General features: G+C 43.7%; 1 protein-coding gene across 14 annotated transcripts in view; it reads right to left on the bottom strand.

Annotated features, from left to right (window-relative positions):
* The window catches only part of TACC2 (transforming acidic coiled-coil containing protein 2), a 124,311-nt gene that overhangs the window by 23,964 nt on the left and 82,895 nt on the right, over window positions 1-17,452 (bottom strand). For 11 of the 14 annotated variants that reach the window (XM_084290092.1, XM_084290086.1, XM_084290091.1 and 8 more), the window contains 5 exons: window positions 15,720-15,877; window positions 7,657-8,974; window positions 5,843-5,878; window positions 4,310-4,370; window positions 3,076-3,283 (listed from right to left, as the gene is read on the bottom strand). In XM_084290092.1, coding sequence (XP_084146218.1) covers window positions 3,076-3,283; window positions 4,310-4,370; window positions 5,843-5,878; window positions 7,657-8,974; window positions 15,720-15,877 — 1,781 coding nt within the window. The remainder of the gene's footprint in view (window positions 1-3,075; window positions 3,284-4,309; window positions 4,371-5,842; window positions 5,879-7,656; window positions 8,975-15,719; window positions 15,878-17,452) is intronic. The other 3 variants (XM_084290094.1, XM_084290088.1, XM_084290095.1) reach the window with 2 other exon arrangements.

Genomic DNA, 17,452 nt, shown 5'->3' with positions numbered 1-17,452 from the left:
TAAAACAACATAAAATAGCTGCATGCTCACTGAACAAGGGGTAAGACAACGGCCCACTTTACTTGCCTGGTTTTGTGTTTAAGTTATGGAGGAAAAGCCTGAGGCAGGAAGGTTTACAAAGAACCCTAAATCTAAACCCTAATAAAAATGCAAATCTTTACTGCTGCTGTACTTCTAATCTCCTAATTACACTAGAGGGAATAACCAGCATTTCCCTTCAACCCATGGTCACCAAGGAGTGAGCTGATACAGAGGAAGACAGATAAAACACAGCAAACTGGAAAGGAGAGCGCACCTTGCTGCACCCAAATAAAAGCAAAGACTTTGTTCAGTGACACCTTCACTTAAAAAATTAAAGCATCATTAATTTGTCCTAATTCTGCATTTTACCCTGCTGTCATGAGTCTGACAGTAACCATCGTTAGAACATGTGCTCTTTACAAACAAACCAGCCCTAAAGATATCCTCTTACCTGTTATGTTTTGTTTTGAATAAAAAGCCCCACAGAATACAAGAAGCCCCAGTCTATGTATTTTGTAAAAGAACCACTGAGGAGGAACAGCCACAAACTCACAGTAACTGACCTCTGGGAGACATCAACAGTAAAATGTCTAAGCGAAGAGAATGTTACAACAGCAGGCTCCTCTCGTTTAAATTCCTGGCACTGCATGTTTTAATGGCAATCAGAAGCCAGGTAAGACAGCCAACCTTGTGTCAGGTACCAGACACAAGCCCCTACCAAGTGAAAGCAAAACCCAACCTGAAACAAGGAGATGGTAACAACCTTCTGGATGTCTTACTGCAGGAGAAACCAAGAACCTGTCTGTGTGTATTTCATTTACCTGCACACAGCCCACGAGGTGCACTGCGGGTGTTTGTGGGCAGCTTTACGACCCCAGCCAGCCACGAGTGAGCACACAACCACGCTGCACAGGAGGAGGAGATGTGCTGCCACCATCCTCTGCTGGCACAGGTGGCCGTGATCCTGCAGCTGCCTGCAGCATGCCTGGCATTTGCAACCCCAAATGACTTTTGGGACAACACGTATTTAACTTACTGAGTTCAGGCAGCAGAAGACAGATGGAAATACTTCAGCTAGGAACAAAAGGAACAACACGGCTCGCTAAACGCAGCTTGTTTGATCTCGCTGCTCTGAGAAGCTTCCAGCACAATCACAAACCATCTTCTCTCCAAGGCATCTCCTCTAAGATACCATCTCCCCTCCAAAACCTCAGGCTCATTATTTCTGTACCTTTAAATCTACGAATGCCCAGGATACCCTATGAGGTAAGATAATTATCTTTCACAAATGCATACAACAGACTCACTACGTGATGTCCTCCAACTCCTCCTACAAATAGCTGCACAATTACATCAGAATTTTCTGCTAATAATTACTGCTTATTTCTGGTCTGTGAAACACAAAAAAGGCAGCAGTTATAAGCAGAGCATGCCGCAGATGAGAGCTGGATGTAGGGGCTGACTCAGTGGCTGGGCTGTATCGGTACAAAAGCAGCGTTGGGTTACAGGACAGCAGTCACACCAGCGGCTGGGAGGGGTAAAAATATCTGCCCTGACAACAGCACTGGGATTACTCGTATGGCTCTTGAAGCAGCAGGAGCAAGACTGTCAAGGGAAGAAATTATTATTTTTAAGAGATCTGAAAAGCGGAAGCATTGTTGATTATAATTAGCACGTAATCTGAAACTGACTATACCATGCGGCACACATGAGACAAGACAATTAGCATTTAATTAGGAGCTTTGTTCACTTTCTTCTACCTCTTTGATAGATGATTGCTGTAGAGTCTCTCTCGCTCTTCTTTTGTTCTAATTCCTTCCATAAAATTTATTTTTTCCCAGATTTTGATGGTTATTTTCTAAAAAATATTTCTTGTCTTAAAAATTTCTTTTATCACAAGTTAAGTGAATCTCCTATCTAAAACTTCTCATTTGACTGTAAAACCAAATGGATTTACCCAGACTGAAATACTTATCTGAACAGAAGACTCAACAGATTTCCAAAAAGTCTAGGCCATGCAAACGCATGAGCACGTGCACATGTTACGATCACCCGTTAAAACCGGTGTGATCATTCATGCCTTTTGCTGTCAGACACATTTGACTTAAAAGCTTAGCAGTTTTTAATCAGGCAAAAACTCCTCAGACCCAGGCTAAAATGGTACAGAGCAGCTCTAGTGGTAGCCTGGGACTCGGGTCAAAAAGTCAGGAAAAATAACGAGGTCTGATCAAGAAGGAAAAGTTTAAGCCAAGTTAAACTCCTGCATTCCTCCCAGCCTCAAAGCTGACAAGCTGCCCTGAGAGCAGATGTTGCAGAGCCGTATTTCCTCTGGTAACCTCAGTGAAGGCCACACACACATTTCCAACTGGCTAAATTCTCTCTTCCACGTTTCACAGACCTGGAATGACAGCCCTCTTCACAGAAACTTCCAGCTTTAGCTTGCAACAGCTTATAGAAAGCTACTACAGGAAAAATCGTAATAAGCTGCCATAGAAGGTGATATTGCCTGGCTCCTGAATGGTTGCTGTCTTCCACAGGGATATCCTGGACATTTTTGTGCATAAAGAAACCTGGATCCCAGAAGCCTGGAGGGGAGGTGGTATGTTAAGGGTCTTAAAGCACAACCTTTGAGCGGGGTTTTAACCTGGGACCTTCAATACTAGAGCACATTTACTACCACTCATGTTACATGAACAGGCTCAGGCAAAACCACTGGTGCAGTGATCCTGGATCTAAGAGCACTAAACAAGAGCAGTTTCAGCCACTGGTCTCCTGTGATGACACAGAGAGAGCAGGTACCATGCACAGAAGAACATAGCATGTCTATAATAACCATAAAAAGACAGAAAAAGTCAATTTTCTCCAAAAGACCTCTTCATTTTCCTTTGAGCTGCCTCTCTACTGTCTCTTGAAAACACCAGATAGAACAATTTGGGTTATTTATTCAGCTCCCCATAACTACCAAGTTCCTCAAACTGGTCCAAAGAGCATCATTTTTTAGGGCTCCTAAAAAGTAACATTAGCTGGGTGCAGACAGTCCTGCATAAAGCATACCCTCGGTAGGAGAGCTGAATTTAGTCTCATTAACAAACGTAGACAGATCAGACGGCTGCGGGTAATCCTGCTTGTCCGTGTTCAGGTCCACAGTCATGCAGGTCCACTTCTGACTGGTCACCGAAGACGCCAGTTTCTCCTCATCTGTCGCATGAACCACCGTGGATATGACAGGAGGTGTTTCTGGAGTAGGCAGTGGGGTGGGATCCTGCAGAAAACAAGGGCTGATTAATGCTCTTCTCTTCCATTAAGAGGCAGAATAGTCAATGCTGAATTCCTCTGCCTGACCACAGTCATCTTTTTAATTCCGTGCTCTTCACTGCAGCCCTGTGTAAAATCCTTACAGAAAAATATGAGGCGTTTCATTGGGAATTGTACTAGTGACAAGTCCTCCTAGTGTAACTAAACTCTCTGATGATAAACACTCGTGTTGCAAAGCTGCCTTGATAACAAGGAAGAAAGAGAACCCAGAACGGTTTAAATCTGTCAGGCACTTGACATAAGTGGCACCCATCACCTGTAGCAGAAGTCCCTGAGTAGCTACACGGACTTTTTAGGCTTCCCTCAAATGAGCAAGCCTGCGTAGGGCTGAGAGGTCAGGAACCCTTTCTTCACTTCTGTGCTGTCGATAAAAGGGGAGGACGGCCGAGAGGAAGATGAAAGCAGCACGGAAGGAGCCGGGCTGCATCAAAGCAGTTGGGCTCCTACACACAGAGCAGCTTTTGTTAACTCCTCTTCCAAGAAAGCCACCTGCTGGCTGTTTACGACAAGGAATAAAACCATCCAAGCACATGCTCCTCGTAGAGCAGCCCATGTGTTTTATTTCTGTTTTCCTTCCAGCTCACCAGCTTTATGCATTCAGTTTCTCACCTTCTGATATCAGTTTTCCAAGGTGGACAGTTAGCTTCATTTTTCAGACTGATACCTGACTTAAAGATATGTATTCATCTTGCTGCTCTGTTGTAATGTAGGGCTTCCCAAAGTATGTTCAGAATAGTTTAATTGCAATTCCCAGGGCTAATACACATTGTACTGGAGCTAATATACATCATATGCAGGCCAAAAGTTTGATACCTTATGATTATAGGCCTATGTGCTACGCTTGGACATCAATATGCTTATATTCTTTACAACAATTCTTCTATTATTAAATTCTACATTTAAGTAAATCAAATTTCTCTCTGTGCCCCTCCAAGAATACAATTACACGGATCACAGTGATGCAGTACTTTACCTGAGAAGGAGGATCGGATAGCGGGGATCTTTTTGGTGATTTTTTCACCCTAAAAGTATCACTAAAAATAGAATTAAAACAGTTAATATGGTAATACCAGAAAGAATCGTGTCATTTCACACTTAGCAAGAGGCAGCTACTGAAAATGCAATCTCTGTAAGCCTTTCTGCTTTAAAATCCCATCCATGAGGCAGCAGCACCACAGAGAAACATGCTGAAGGGGCTTATTTTTGTCATGCACTTGGAACAGGCCTTGATTCCCCCAAAAGCTGAGAAAAGCAGGATTGCCATATTTCTAAATTCACTGAAAAAAAAAGTACTGACACATTTACAGAACTGCTCCATTGCAATTCAAATCCCTGCTCCACCCCAGGCATCCTCAGTGGCCTCAAGCAAACTACTTAGCTTGTCTGCTTCAGTTTCCCACCTGAAAATCAAGCCCAAACCACAGCTTTACAAGAATGACCTGAGAATTAAAATCACGATAGATTTAATCAGCAAGCTCTAAGAAGCCCATAAGTTATTAAAATGAGAAAGAATTGGGTATGCTTTGGATGAACTACACAAAAAAGTGAGGCCGATGCTGTTGCCAAGATGCCAGCACAAAGCTCCATCTTTACTCATACACCCAACAGTCCCCCCCCTAAACACAGCCACACCAACCAATATGGCAATTCTGCTTCCCCTGACAGCTCAAATGCCAACTGGCACTACACACACTGCAGCCCTTCAGAATCCCCAAAATTTGAAACAGGCAAAAAGAATGAAGAATATGTGATATATTTCTGAGTGCTGCCTTTATGTTTATTCACGACTGGTTGAAAGTATCTTCTGACAGGGACATACACCAATGATTACCTGGTCTCTAGCTGTGTATCCCCACAGCTACTCAAACACATTTTTGCTACTAACTAGAAAAGGCAGAAAATATCACACCAAACTCACTGGTAAAGATTTAAGGTTAGAATTTGAGATGCAATGCTAAAAATTACTGCCCGTCAGCTCTTCCCTGATCAATAAGTGGCAAGGTCAACAGTGGAAATTATAATGGAGGGTTTCAGTTGGTAGAGGGTGGATCAATACCACATCTGTAGGGGAAAATAAATTGGGCAGCTGAATATTAGGGTGTTTGATGCTACTAATTATCTAGTTAGGATGCTGGAAATAATTGGGATAACTTATTCCTTTAAGAAGGAGAAACACTTCATGCAGTGTTTAAGCAAGAGTGATTATACGATGTTGTACAATAGCAGAAATAAAACTTTACTGTATTAGCTCAAGGATAGGAAATCTGTATGGTTTTAAAAGAGGATCTTCTTTGACAGGCAAACAGATAATGAGGCACCAGATTCTTCTAGCTCATTCACAGGCAGGCGTTTTACTTAAAAAAGCTTTCGTGTGTGCCAGTGAAGTGACACAGCTAGCATAAGAGCTTCATGCTGATTAACTGATCATGCTGCAAAATAAATGAGTAAAATTAAAAAGCCCACAAATCAAAGCAGAAACTTGAAATGTTAGCTGAGAATTACTTACAACAGAGAACATACAGACATCACATCTTCTACCATCCTAAGACAAAGAAGACAAAGAAAAGAGAGACAGACAGAAGGAACTGACAAAAAAGATAAACCTACAAACAGTCCGTTAATGTTAATGTGTTAAGGCAACCTGGTCATGCACATCTTCTACCTGCATAAGTTCAACCTCTACTTTTTATTGTGAAATAGGTTAGGAGAAAAAAAAAAATATGAATTAAGTCAAGTTTTGAAATTCAGTGAGATACTTTAGACACGCCTTCATCTCAACTTCATCACTTCTGCACCGCTCTCCTCAGCTGAGGCACCCTTGGGAGGTGGCGCCTTCGGCCTCTCTCTCCCGGCACTTTGGGAAGCGAGGCCAACACAAGGTCCCTATTTTGCCTCACTGCTGTCAGAAGGCACACAGAAAAAGCATCAGCTGCTCTTCGTTTGGCATCACCTGAGTGCCTTGAGCTGTCTCAAAACAACTCAGCACTTTGGCATTCGACCAGGGAGTGATTTGTGTCAAGCTGCCATCCTTCCTAAAAATCCCCCCTTTTCACACAGGGGTCAGTCCATCGACTGCTTCAGGTTTCATTCATGAACACCAGCTGGTTGTTTTTATTGATTGTGAGGGATGTAAGGCAGCATACAGCACAGGCTCAAAGTAGTCGAGCTTAGCAAGGGCTTAAGCTCGTGCCTGGCTTCTTCACCACCCGTAGGCCTCATCTAGAAATCCATGTCTGGCTGTATGAGAAAAAAGTTCTCAAACTGGCCCATGGAGTTTTATTTGTTTTATTTCTGTAACCCTCAATGCTGCTAGTAACCCCCCCGACTTGGCAAAAGCCACTAAGTAGGGTTTTAGAAGTCCTGGTAGATCACAGCATCACTTCCAACTCAAACACCCTCCTTTCTGCCCCTTGGAGCTGAAACATTTTGCAGTGACTTCTCTCTGCTGCCCCACTGAGGCAGCACCACCAAGGGTCCAACACCCCAATTCCTGCCCTGGATCCCATGGAGGAGCCATGCTCAGGGCCCTTTTTGTGAAGAAACCAGTGACAGGCAGAGGCACATACAGCCACTGCCTCCCATGGCAGCCCACAGCGAACCTTAGGCCAAGTTTCTTCTGGAAGTGCAGATCCTCTTCTTTGGTAGGAACCCATAGTCAAAGCAGGTTATGGGGCTGCAGTGGGCAGGTGTATATCATAACAAAGCAAAATCAGTCTAGGCAAGGGCAAAATAATCCTGTAACCTTCCTAAAAAATAAATAAATATTTACAAAACTCTTTTAAAATTCATGTTGTCCCCAAGTTAACAATTTGGAATTGATTCCACTATTCACAGCGCATGGTGGACCCATGAGGTTTGTAGTGGGGTCTGTCTGCTCCACTGCAGCTACTGGATGGATGACACAAGGAGGCTGTGAATATCGGACTTCAGGGTCTGGTGACATTAAAATCCCGCTCTCTCCTTTTGGACTTCCCAAGCAAGACTCAAAGAGTTCTTCTCCTGCTGTCAGACTTTTTCTTTTGGACCAAACCAGTTTGGACTTGGGGCTCAGAAAACACATCAGCTTAGCATCCATCTTAATTCTCACCTTAATTCCCCCTAAATTGGAGGCACATCTCAAAAATAAGCAAAACCAGCAACAGCAACAACAAAAGCAATAAACAGGCTCCTCCCTCAATAAACATCTCAACTGTACAGCAGTCCTGTTGCATGGTTAACAACATCTTTCTTTCTCTACTCAATCCTAAAAGTGATACAAGTGGGCCAATGGGTAGGACTGTGCTGCTTCTAATCCAAAAATAGCTGAGCCCTTTAACTTACGTCTTTAGAGGCGTCTTCTTCTTTTTTGCAGGTTTATTCAAGCTGTCTCCATCGGTCCCGTTTGTTTCATTGGCACTGGCTGGTATCTCAAAGGAGGCTGGAGATTTGGTGGGCGAGCTGGCGATCTTAGAAGAAGACTTGAAAGGGTCAATAGAGTCCTCGCACATGTCTGGCTCGAAACTGTACGTTTGTTGAGGCAGTTTGGGAGATTCTTGCATTTTTGTACTAGATGAGAACGGGTTAAAATTGGGATCGTCCCACTTGTCAATATCAAAAGTGTAAGATCCTTTTGTGATAGGGATCTCATTTGGATCAGTGGGTGTCTTGGTTGGTGTGGTTGGAAGGTTATCAAGCTTTTCCACTGACTTTTTAGTCTTTGGCCTCCGTAGTGGCATTTTAGCACCAGGCTTTTTACCTGTTTTTTTAGGAGGAGCGCTCTCCTGCGGGTCTTCACCGATCCCTTTTTCTTCAGAATAATCAAACTCCAGCCTCACTGCAACCCCTTTGACCGGAGGGTCCTCTTGTCCTCCGGTGTCAGGCGGGGTCACCTCCACAGCCTCAGGTGCCGTTGTAAGAGGTAGCGTTGTCTTACTGGCAGGGGGAGAGTTTTGTACTTTGCTGCCTCCAGTGCTAAACGCACTAATCCCTTCAAAACTGTCTGGATCCAAAGGGTAGGATCCCTCAGGCACAGCCGGGGCCTCCTGTTTCTCAGCAGAGATTTTAGAAGGTTCAGTACATTCAGGTTTTACCGAATCAGCCTTTGCTTCAGATGTTGATTTATCCTCACCTGGGGCAGAAGCTGCTTGGCCAAGGTCAGACGGCTCTTGTGGCGTTTCCTTCACCGGCGGAGCATCGAGAGATTTTTTTGCTGACGGCTTCTTTTTTAAGGAAGCTGGCCTGGATTTCTTGGTTCGCTTAAGGGTACTGGAAGCACTACTTGAACCAGTACCATATGCATCTGCTGCTGGCGCTAGCGTCTCGTTATTGCCAAGATAAGACGCTCCATCAAAATCACTAGCTTGCAAGCTCAGAGACCGAGATAATGTAGATTTGGAAATTGGCACCGAATCAGTCGATTTTCTTCGAACATTCGCTTTGGGGTCACGATTCTTCGATTCCGGAGAACTCGGTCCTAAGGCATGGAGAGAATCAACCAACTCAATGTTATCAAAGTCCAAGTTGTAGGTTCCACTGCTGGCTATTGGCTTGTCCTCATCAAAGACGGTGGAAAAAGAATGGGAAGGGGGACGGAAAGGGCTTTCTTCAACGGGTTCACTGTGGGACACATCAGCTACAGGGGCAGTTTCGGAAGATAATCCTGTGGGAACAAACAAAAATCAGCAAATTTTAAACACGTTTTAAAAACGGGTGCTTAGTAATCTTGCTATAATCTAATACTAATACAAAAATATATATATATGTATAAAAGAAAGGGTAAAAATCATTCAGATGGAGTAAGCAATGATTGAGGGACGTTTTCAATACATGAACTAGATAAGGAAAAAAAAGTTCTCCCCAGGAAAAGATTCAAGTCAAGCTGCATGAAAATACAAAATATACATTGGAATAGTCTCTTGAGGATACCTTCTAAACTAATTATCACTTAGTTAAAAAGGTGTCTATTATTATAACATGCTAAATATGCCACATACCAGAAAATCTGGACTTTGAACATTACTCACATTTTCTTCTTTTCTAAAGAGTTCACAGAATTGTGTCAAAGCTCTTTTGCAGTAGATTTCCTGTCAATTTGGCCAGTGCTTCAGCAATTACATGTTGATCTTAAGTTTTGTTTCCCATGTGCTATTTTTACTAATTTCCCAGAGGGACAAAACAATGGAACATGGCTTCCCCTCCACAACCCATCAATGTCTGCCCCCAGAAGCCAATACACTAAACTTTGACCTCAAAATTCCAAGTCTACAATAAGACGTGAATCACGGAGAACTTCATATGAAATAAATTACGGCAAAGATTATAAAAAAATAATAATAATCAGTTCAACAACTATACAAGAAATCTCAGCTGCAAATATTCTATAAGAAAGACAATTAGAAGCTGCCTACGGATTATTCAAAACAGATTTCTCAAAGCGTAGTGCTAACTCCATGATGAAAGGAAAATTTTATAGGGAGAATTATATGGCAGAACCGTTCAACTGAACATCTTTTCATTGTAATTAAAGGCTCGCTTATCAAAGGGAATCCTAAGAAGATTTATAGCAGTCTCTTGACTTGTTACATAACAATTATATTGGACTAAATAGAAAAATACACAGTGCGTGTCAAAAAGAAAGTACACCAGTAGGAAAGGATTAAGATGATGGACCCTTCTGCCTTCCACCTCATTAAAGTTCATTACCAAAATGCTTTACGGATCCTGAACACGGTTTGCTCCGGCTGTCATTGTCCCTGCCCAAACCTAGCACCGTCACCTCCACCACTGTGTCCGTGTCCTGGTCAGGGCGTGGAGCCCTGGGAAATCCCTCCAGTCCCCAATCCACGCTACGCTAAGCTGGCTGCTGGGGCTGCACCCAGCAGCTGGGCTCCCTCTGATGAGAACGGGAGCTGAATGATTCAGGGCTTCCCACTGAGCAACGCAGCTTTTGTCGTGGTTTCAATTTTAGCGTCATGCAATTTTAAAGAGAAGCACGCTCAAGCAAAAATGAATGCTTTGCTCATCCTTAAACGATTTCAGTGAAATTTCTATGCATCTTTTTCACTTCAATCATGACATGTTTTGCAAAACAGTTTCCATTGTGCCCAGCTACATTCATTACTGCTTTTCATAAAAGCAAGGTGGACAGAGAATCAATCAGCTTTTTGTCAGAAGTTATGAGTGGATTAAGAACAGTTCTTCTTTATTCCAGAGGAAATGGCACCTCTGCATAGAAATCATGGGAGTTATTACTTATGAATGTAGAGAACAGAAGAAATTGAAGGAAATCAGATCCATTTCCCACAGCAGTAGCTTAGAGCAGCACCAGGTATATTGAGAGATTTTCAGAGGAGTGACAGCTGCACGGTTTCTCTCAAGACTCTGGAATTTTACTGAGTTACAGGAACTAAACATATTGCTTTACTGTGTTTTGTTTGTTTGTTTGTTTGTTTGTTTTTGTTTTTTCTGAAATGAATGCTAGTAATGAGGCAATATTTCAGGACAGTTTATTTTTTTTTCCTCATCTCCGCAGGGCTGTGCTTGGGTTCAGTCTGGCTGATTGGCCATTCATTAGAGTCAATTTGCTGAGCTGGTGTTTGCTTCACACGCACCTCACTTCTGACACCGGTGGGACTCAAAGAGAGTCGTAAAACTCCAGCGTTAGGCTCATCTGTGGATTTTACACCACCGTGGAAGGGAAGACACCTAACTGGGATACAGAGCAATGAACACCGCATAGCTCTAACACGTCAGCACAGAACAAATCTAGGTCAGCGTGAAATAAAAGGGGGATCTGAACACAGCCTTCTGAAATTACGTGTTGTTTTCATTCCCTCATGTGCCCACCAGGGATGAGGCTCTTTGTTCAAAGACAGTACAAACATATATTTAATATAGATATACAAAATCAATGCCCTGCAGGACCTGGAATGCAGCAGGAAGGTGCAGTTGAGCTGAATTTGGGATCGCATCACAGCAGTGAGCAGATGTGCAATGCTTCCCATGCTCAGGGTGGCCCAGCCTTCCAATTTGATGTTCTCCACGTAACATGGAGCTCAGAGCCCTTTGGTTGATTATTTCACAGCTTCCTCCTCACCAAATCCTTCGTTCACAGTACAGATTTCTGCAGAGCGCAGCTCAGCTCCCTGCTGCAATATTTCCATTGTTTCTTTATGGAACAACATGGGAAATGGAGAGAAAACTGCTTTTGGGAGCCATGCACTGCTGCTCTTCAGCTCCTACCCCATTGCACAGGGATCACCTGCCTGGGAATGGCAGCAGTGTAGGAGGGGAAGAGGTGAACGCTCTTTGCTGGCGCAGAGCAGCACAGCTTTGTAGCACCACAAAGAGATATTAAGATGTGACTTTAAGGGCATATTCAGAGAGCAGAGCCATTTGTCTTCTTACACCACAGGATTAAGTGAATCAGTCTTACTAATTACTGCATTTCATTAAAATGCAGCTTGATCGTGGAGGAAGGTACCACGCTACAAGCTCTGCAAATGAAGGTGTTAGCTTGCCCTAGAGAGAGGCCAGCACCAGGTTTTAAACCAGGCTTATGCCCTTTAGGGGATCATGGCAGGGAGCTGACAGTCCCCCACAAACTATCCCAGTAGGAATTGCCCTCAGGCAGGTACTAGGTGGTGGGAAGCATTCCAGAAACATGAGCGACAGCAGAGAAACCTGTATTGTACTGAAAAACAGGTGCTCCCCCAAAGAAATCTGCCATTGCAGTCATTGAGAAGGCGACCCAAGGACTATTCCTTCCCCACGGACATTGCTCTGACTGTAGAGAAAGCCTGCCTGGATTAGGATACTTTTTTTTTAGGATACAGAGCGGGTACTTTTTTATTTTTCTAGTCAACTACAGAAATCAATTTTTGTGCATTACGATTTTGTACCAAGATGGTGACAGCACCTCGAATGACAGCAGACCTCCAACACCCCACCAGGAAAGAGCACGGGGCAGCCCCAGCCCTCCCTGAACTCAGGTGTCCTTGAGGAAGCTGCAGAGATGCCCCATGCAGCCCCACACGTGTGCAGGGGATGCGGTGCCCACCAGCAAACACGAGGTTACCAGACCAAACTTAACTAGATCTAATAAAGCAAACGCAGCAGAAATTAAATTATACTTCTGTTTTCTGGAGGAAAAAGAAGGATGAAGAAACATTTGGAAAATGCATAGAGCGTGCACCCCCACACTGTTATAATGAAATACCTCAGCAGACAAGCTCTTTGCCTATAGCATATGGGAACTGGAATTACCTAACACTACACGTTTTCAAACAGCTTATTTCACGTTCCTGCTTGTTATGAAGGCCTTTGAAGTTATGAAATCAATTACTAGCACTATTGTTAAAATTACTGTAAAAATACTTCTGCCATTTATTCTGAGGTAAGATGTTGGATATAAAGCTTATTCTCAATTTTCTTTTGTCAGGCAAAAACACAAAAGAATGTTTGCCCTAGCAAAAATTCAGTTTGCTTTTCTCTGGGTCATCATCTCTGTACTGGGAGGGCTGACTTCAATTCCCCCAGCACAAGAAGGAACTGGACACAGGTCTCCCATGAGGGATGAGTGGGTTGTAATAAGTAAAGGGGGCTCCAGCTCTTGCATCTCGCCCCGTGTATAATCTGAATTCGCTAAATAATCGGAGAATGTAGGAGGAGAAGAAATGCCCCTGCCTAAGCAAGAAATCCTGGCCAGAAATGGGGAATTTGGGAGAAAGGGTTTGAAGCACTTTGTGGTGCTCAGGTGGACCAAGAAGAGGACCCTGCTGCAAGGAGCCGATGGGACAGGCTGGGGACCTGCAGACTCCTGTGCATTCACCTCACCTGAACTAGGTGCGTGGAAAGCTCATGGCCTGCAGATAAGCACCTCAAACGATAATTTAAGACACTACCAAACTTAAGAAGAACACAAAAAAGCAACCTCAAGCTCATTTGCTTCAAGAGTCCAACCCTTGCTCCCCACAGCCAACAAAACGTTTGGACGGGCCCTTCCCTCCAGACTCGCCCGCTGAGCAGCTCCCCTCTTCGGCCCAGCCCCTCGCTCTGCCGCTGATGGACTGCGGCCATGCGGCAGGTTTCACACCACCAGGAGCTGGCACGAACCCAGAGTGAATCAAGCTGTATTACACTTTCATCATACTTATTAAGCCAGCGTTGAAGTCAACCTAATTAAAAACTCTCCTCTTGGCTTTCCAGCAGTGGGGTCCAGCTGTTGCGCTAATGACGCGATGCGGCATCACCACAACCGTCTGCATCCATAATTATTGTCAGATACAGATCAAATAATCCCTCAAACGCTTCTGTGCTTCCTCCTTCCACCCAAACACACGCTTCATCACCACCATCCTGTTGAAGACAAAGGCGTGTGGCTGGCGAAGCAGGATCCCAGCTGGCCGGCGCTGCCTCTCGCTGCGTGCCGGGCTCGTTGGTTGCCCATATTTCTTATTCCTCTTAGTGAAACCTCTTTATTTAGCTGTATGGTATCGACTAGGAGCCCTGCTTCCGCTGCCCACAGCCCCCCAGTAACTCATCGAATTTGTGTGCAGCCACACACACAACCTATGAGATAAGCAACCTATAAGATAACCGGGAGTCAAATGGTTCATAAAACAAAAACGTTAAACCAAAATGTCACTTCTCTGAAGCATACGAACACCTAAGCTACAGTCTCACTGTTATTAATATCTTCAAAAGGCTTCAGAAACAAGCGAATGCTTTGTGTTGCCCTCCTACCTCTGAATTTTCCCTGCATTGCACAGCCCTCTCCTCTCGTACCACCCCCCCGTTGTATAACTGCATTCTGCATCATTTCGGAATGCGGAACGCAGCTCTGGCAGTTTGTGGCAATTTGCCTCCCATGGACAAATCTGATTTGCAAATGAAACATTTTCATCTCCGCCGTCCAATGGCTTTTAATACAGTTCACGCTGGCTATGAATGGATACAGTCAGTTTCCTATCTATTTGGGAATGCCCAAAAGAAAGGAGGGGGAGGTCTGGGACACAGGAAGAAGAGAATCGCATGTGACAGGGACGCACATGTGTATTCAGGGGATGAAGATAATCTACTGCAGTAATTAAAAACATGCTGCAATGCTGTTAAGCATATGCACTCTTTGTTCTCTCAGCACTTAACTTGTTTTGTCATCACAGATATTAAGATGAGAAAAAGGAAAGAAGATGGAGAACGAGTAATGCTGCTTGCTGCAGTGAAGAAGGAACTCTAAAGGAGAAACTGCCAGGACATCTCTTCCCAGTATTTTATTTTGTGGCATCGGTTTGTTGAACATCTTTCTAGTTTCTCATAAACTCATAGCATAAATCACAGTCTTAAGGAGCACTCCTTAATGCATGAGTCCCAGAAATGCTTTAGGTGTCTCAAGCCATTTCCAAGACTTGTTTGTCACATCCCCAAAGGTTTAAATCAAGCTCGACAGCCTTTGCAATACAAGCACCAGCCACGGACGTTGCTTTGCCACTGCTAAACGCAGCCACTACAGTGGGAAGTGGAAGCTTTAAAGCATGGCAACGTTACACAGCTTTCCAAAGGAAGCGTAAGCCAGCTTTAGCCTGCTTAGAGTAAATTACCTTTACACAATTTAGCAATGTAATCAAGATGACTTGGCTTTTGGATGGGAAAAAAGACAGCATAATAGGCAATTCAGTCTTAAACTGTTGAGCTGTCATTTGACAACCCAAACAAAGCTATTTTGGGATAAGAAGTGCCTCCTACTCCATATTCTATTATTCAATTTGGAGAACAAAGAATACCTTTTTGGGGGGGAAGAGGGCAAAGCTTTTTGTTTCTGAAATGTCATATTCCCTTCTTAAACGTGACCTTGCCAACATGTTCCATTTTTATGTGACTGTATTATCCATACACTCACACTCACTGCTCTGTTACTGTACCACAGAGCTAATATAAATATTTCTACTGTTCTAGGAGCTTTTTGTTCACTTTCTGCTTGAGGTGCCAATACAGATGAAATAGTATTTCATTAACTGTCACTGCTAGCAGTGTGCAGCCAGGTGCCTGTACATCGTACCTCCTTTTTCTAGGCATCTGACTCTGAAAAGCTCCTAAAATACTGGGAGGAGGGAATGAAATTTTATTCTAAATGAAGAATTGGTGTTTAGTGTTTTTTGTTTGTTTGTTTTTCCTAAAAAGCTCCTATTTTCTTTATTATTTGCCCAGTGTTATGGGCAGATTCTCTACTACTTTACTCCAGGAGGTGACAGAGTTTCTCCTCTCAGCACGGACAAGGGTCAGCACACACCAACAAATCTTCCAGGAAACAATTTATTGGCATCCATTCCTTGCCTCTGCTAACACAAACACCTCACCTCAGCTTCACCTTCCTCAGCAAGGTGTCCCACCCACGGCATGCTCCTTACCTGTGTCTTCCAAGGACAGCTGGGGCTTTATTTCTTGTTCTGCTAGGTCTGCTACAACTGCTGCCGCCGCTTCGGGGGGTGGCTGGGGTGGTGATGGTGGAGCCTTGACCGGTGTGGTGGACTCCGGGGTCTCAAATGCTTCTTCTGAGTCAGAGCTCCTGGGGAAAACCAAGCAAGAGAGAGTTTTCTTAACAGCCTGGACTAGTGAGGAGAGGGAAGATTCATGGCAGAGACACCAGCTATTGGGCTACCTCTGCGATCTCCAAAGGCAGCCCAGAAGGAGATATTATACCACAGTGTAGTTTCCAGAGCAAAATATCACAGCCACGATCTTGTCACTTCTTTGTGCTACAAAAGTGAACGTGTATTTGGAAACAAATCCATGCTGCAGAGCCTGCTTTTCAGTGTGAAGGAGGTTCAACCACAAAGACAACACCAACACCCTTATATCAGATAGATTCTGAAACTTTCCTTGGTGCAAGGGGACATAAATGAACACGGAAAAGGATCTTAAGAGTCATTTCACAGCTTCATTTAAAAAAATGAAACACAAAACTTTAAAAACATCATCAAAGTTCCGTGTGTGCTCCTACAGGTGAGAGCACATGGAGATACCTGAGGTGCAGCTCATCCTTGGGTATCCTGCTTCCAGGGAAATATGTTTTACTTTTTTACACAATTTTCCCATAGCCCTCTTGTAAATGTATAGGTTTATTAAAAAGGTGAGGCAAGGTGTAAAATGCACGGTCCTGGTACTGTCAATAATCCTTTTCTAGCACCGTGGGCTCACACAGCCACAAGCAACAGAAGGATCCCAGTGGGTTGGTGTCAGCCCAGTGGGGAAACAGCAGTACCCCAAACGGAGCCAGTCAAAGGAAATGCAGGCCTGAAAGGGAACACCTGTAGGAAATGATGGGAAACCTAAATGATAAGTGAAGATCTAAATCATGTAAGGACCAAGAACTTCTGGAAATAAAGCTACACCGTAGTTAGTCAACATAATGTTTTCTCCTCCTGCCACAGAAGTGCTCCAGGAAACAAAGCTGAAGAACCAAACAGAAACAGAATTTGGTATTTTTCTTGTAGAGAAATGTTTCCTGTCATAAAAGTAAACATAGAAAGTTATCATCTAAACCAACAACATTAAAAGTAATTCATCCCTCTTGAGTTTTCATGTGATTCTCATTGCCTAAGCTTCATCACAGCTTCGTTTTGCCAATATTCAGTAATCTCAGCACAATTCTGATCCCATACTTCTAATTTTCACCTGCACCCCTCCATAAGCAGCAATGTAATCAGTAAAAACTTTCTTAACCTTAATTCAAATGCAGCCGAGCTTGTTATGAGGGGCGGTCATGATAGCAAAGCTTGGTATTTAACACAGAGGTGGGAAGGGAAGCTCCACACCAGGCAAGTGGTCGTTGTCATCACCTGCAGGGTGGCAAAGAGCATAAAGCCTGGGAGCATAGCCCAGGACTGTGCTCCAAGGTCTACATCACGTATCTCCTGGGAAAATGAGAACCTGTGCTGAACTGGGTCGGTTTTCCTTAGAGAAAACACGGGATGGTCTCTCCCGCGTAGGATATTTTTAAGACTGTAATTGTACTTTCAAACTGTAACAAAAGATTTTCCCAGAACAACAGGATTTCCTGTGAAAAGGAAATTACGAATAGAACTGGCTGAAATGTGTAATGTCTTTTCTCTGAAAAGTACAGAAAAATAAATAAGCCTGC

This window comes from Netta rufina (genome assembly GCF_964035555.1).
Source record: "Netta rufina genome assembly, chromosome: 7".
Lineage (NCBI taxonomy): Eukaryota > Metazoa > Chordata > Aves > Anseriformes > Anatidae > Netta > Netta rufina.
The sequence above is the reverse complement of the archived record's forward strand: the minus strand, read 5'-3'. Positions and strand labels throughout refer to the sequence as shown.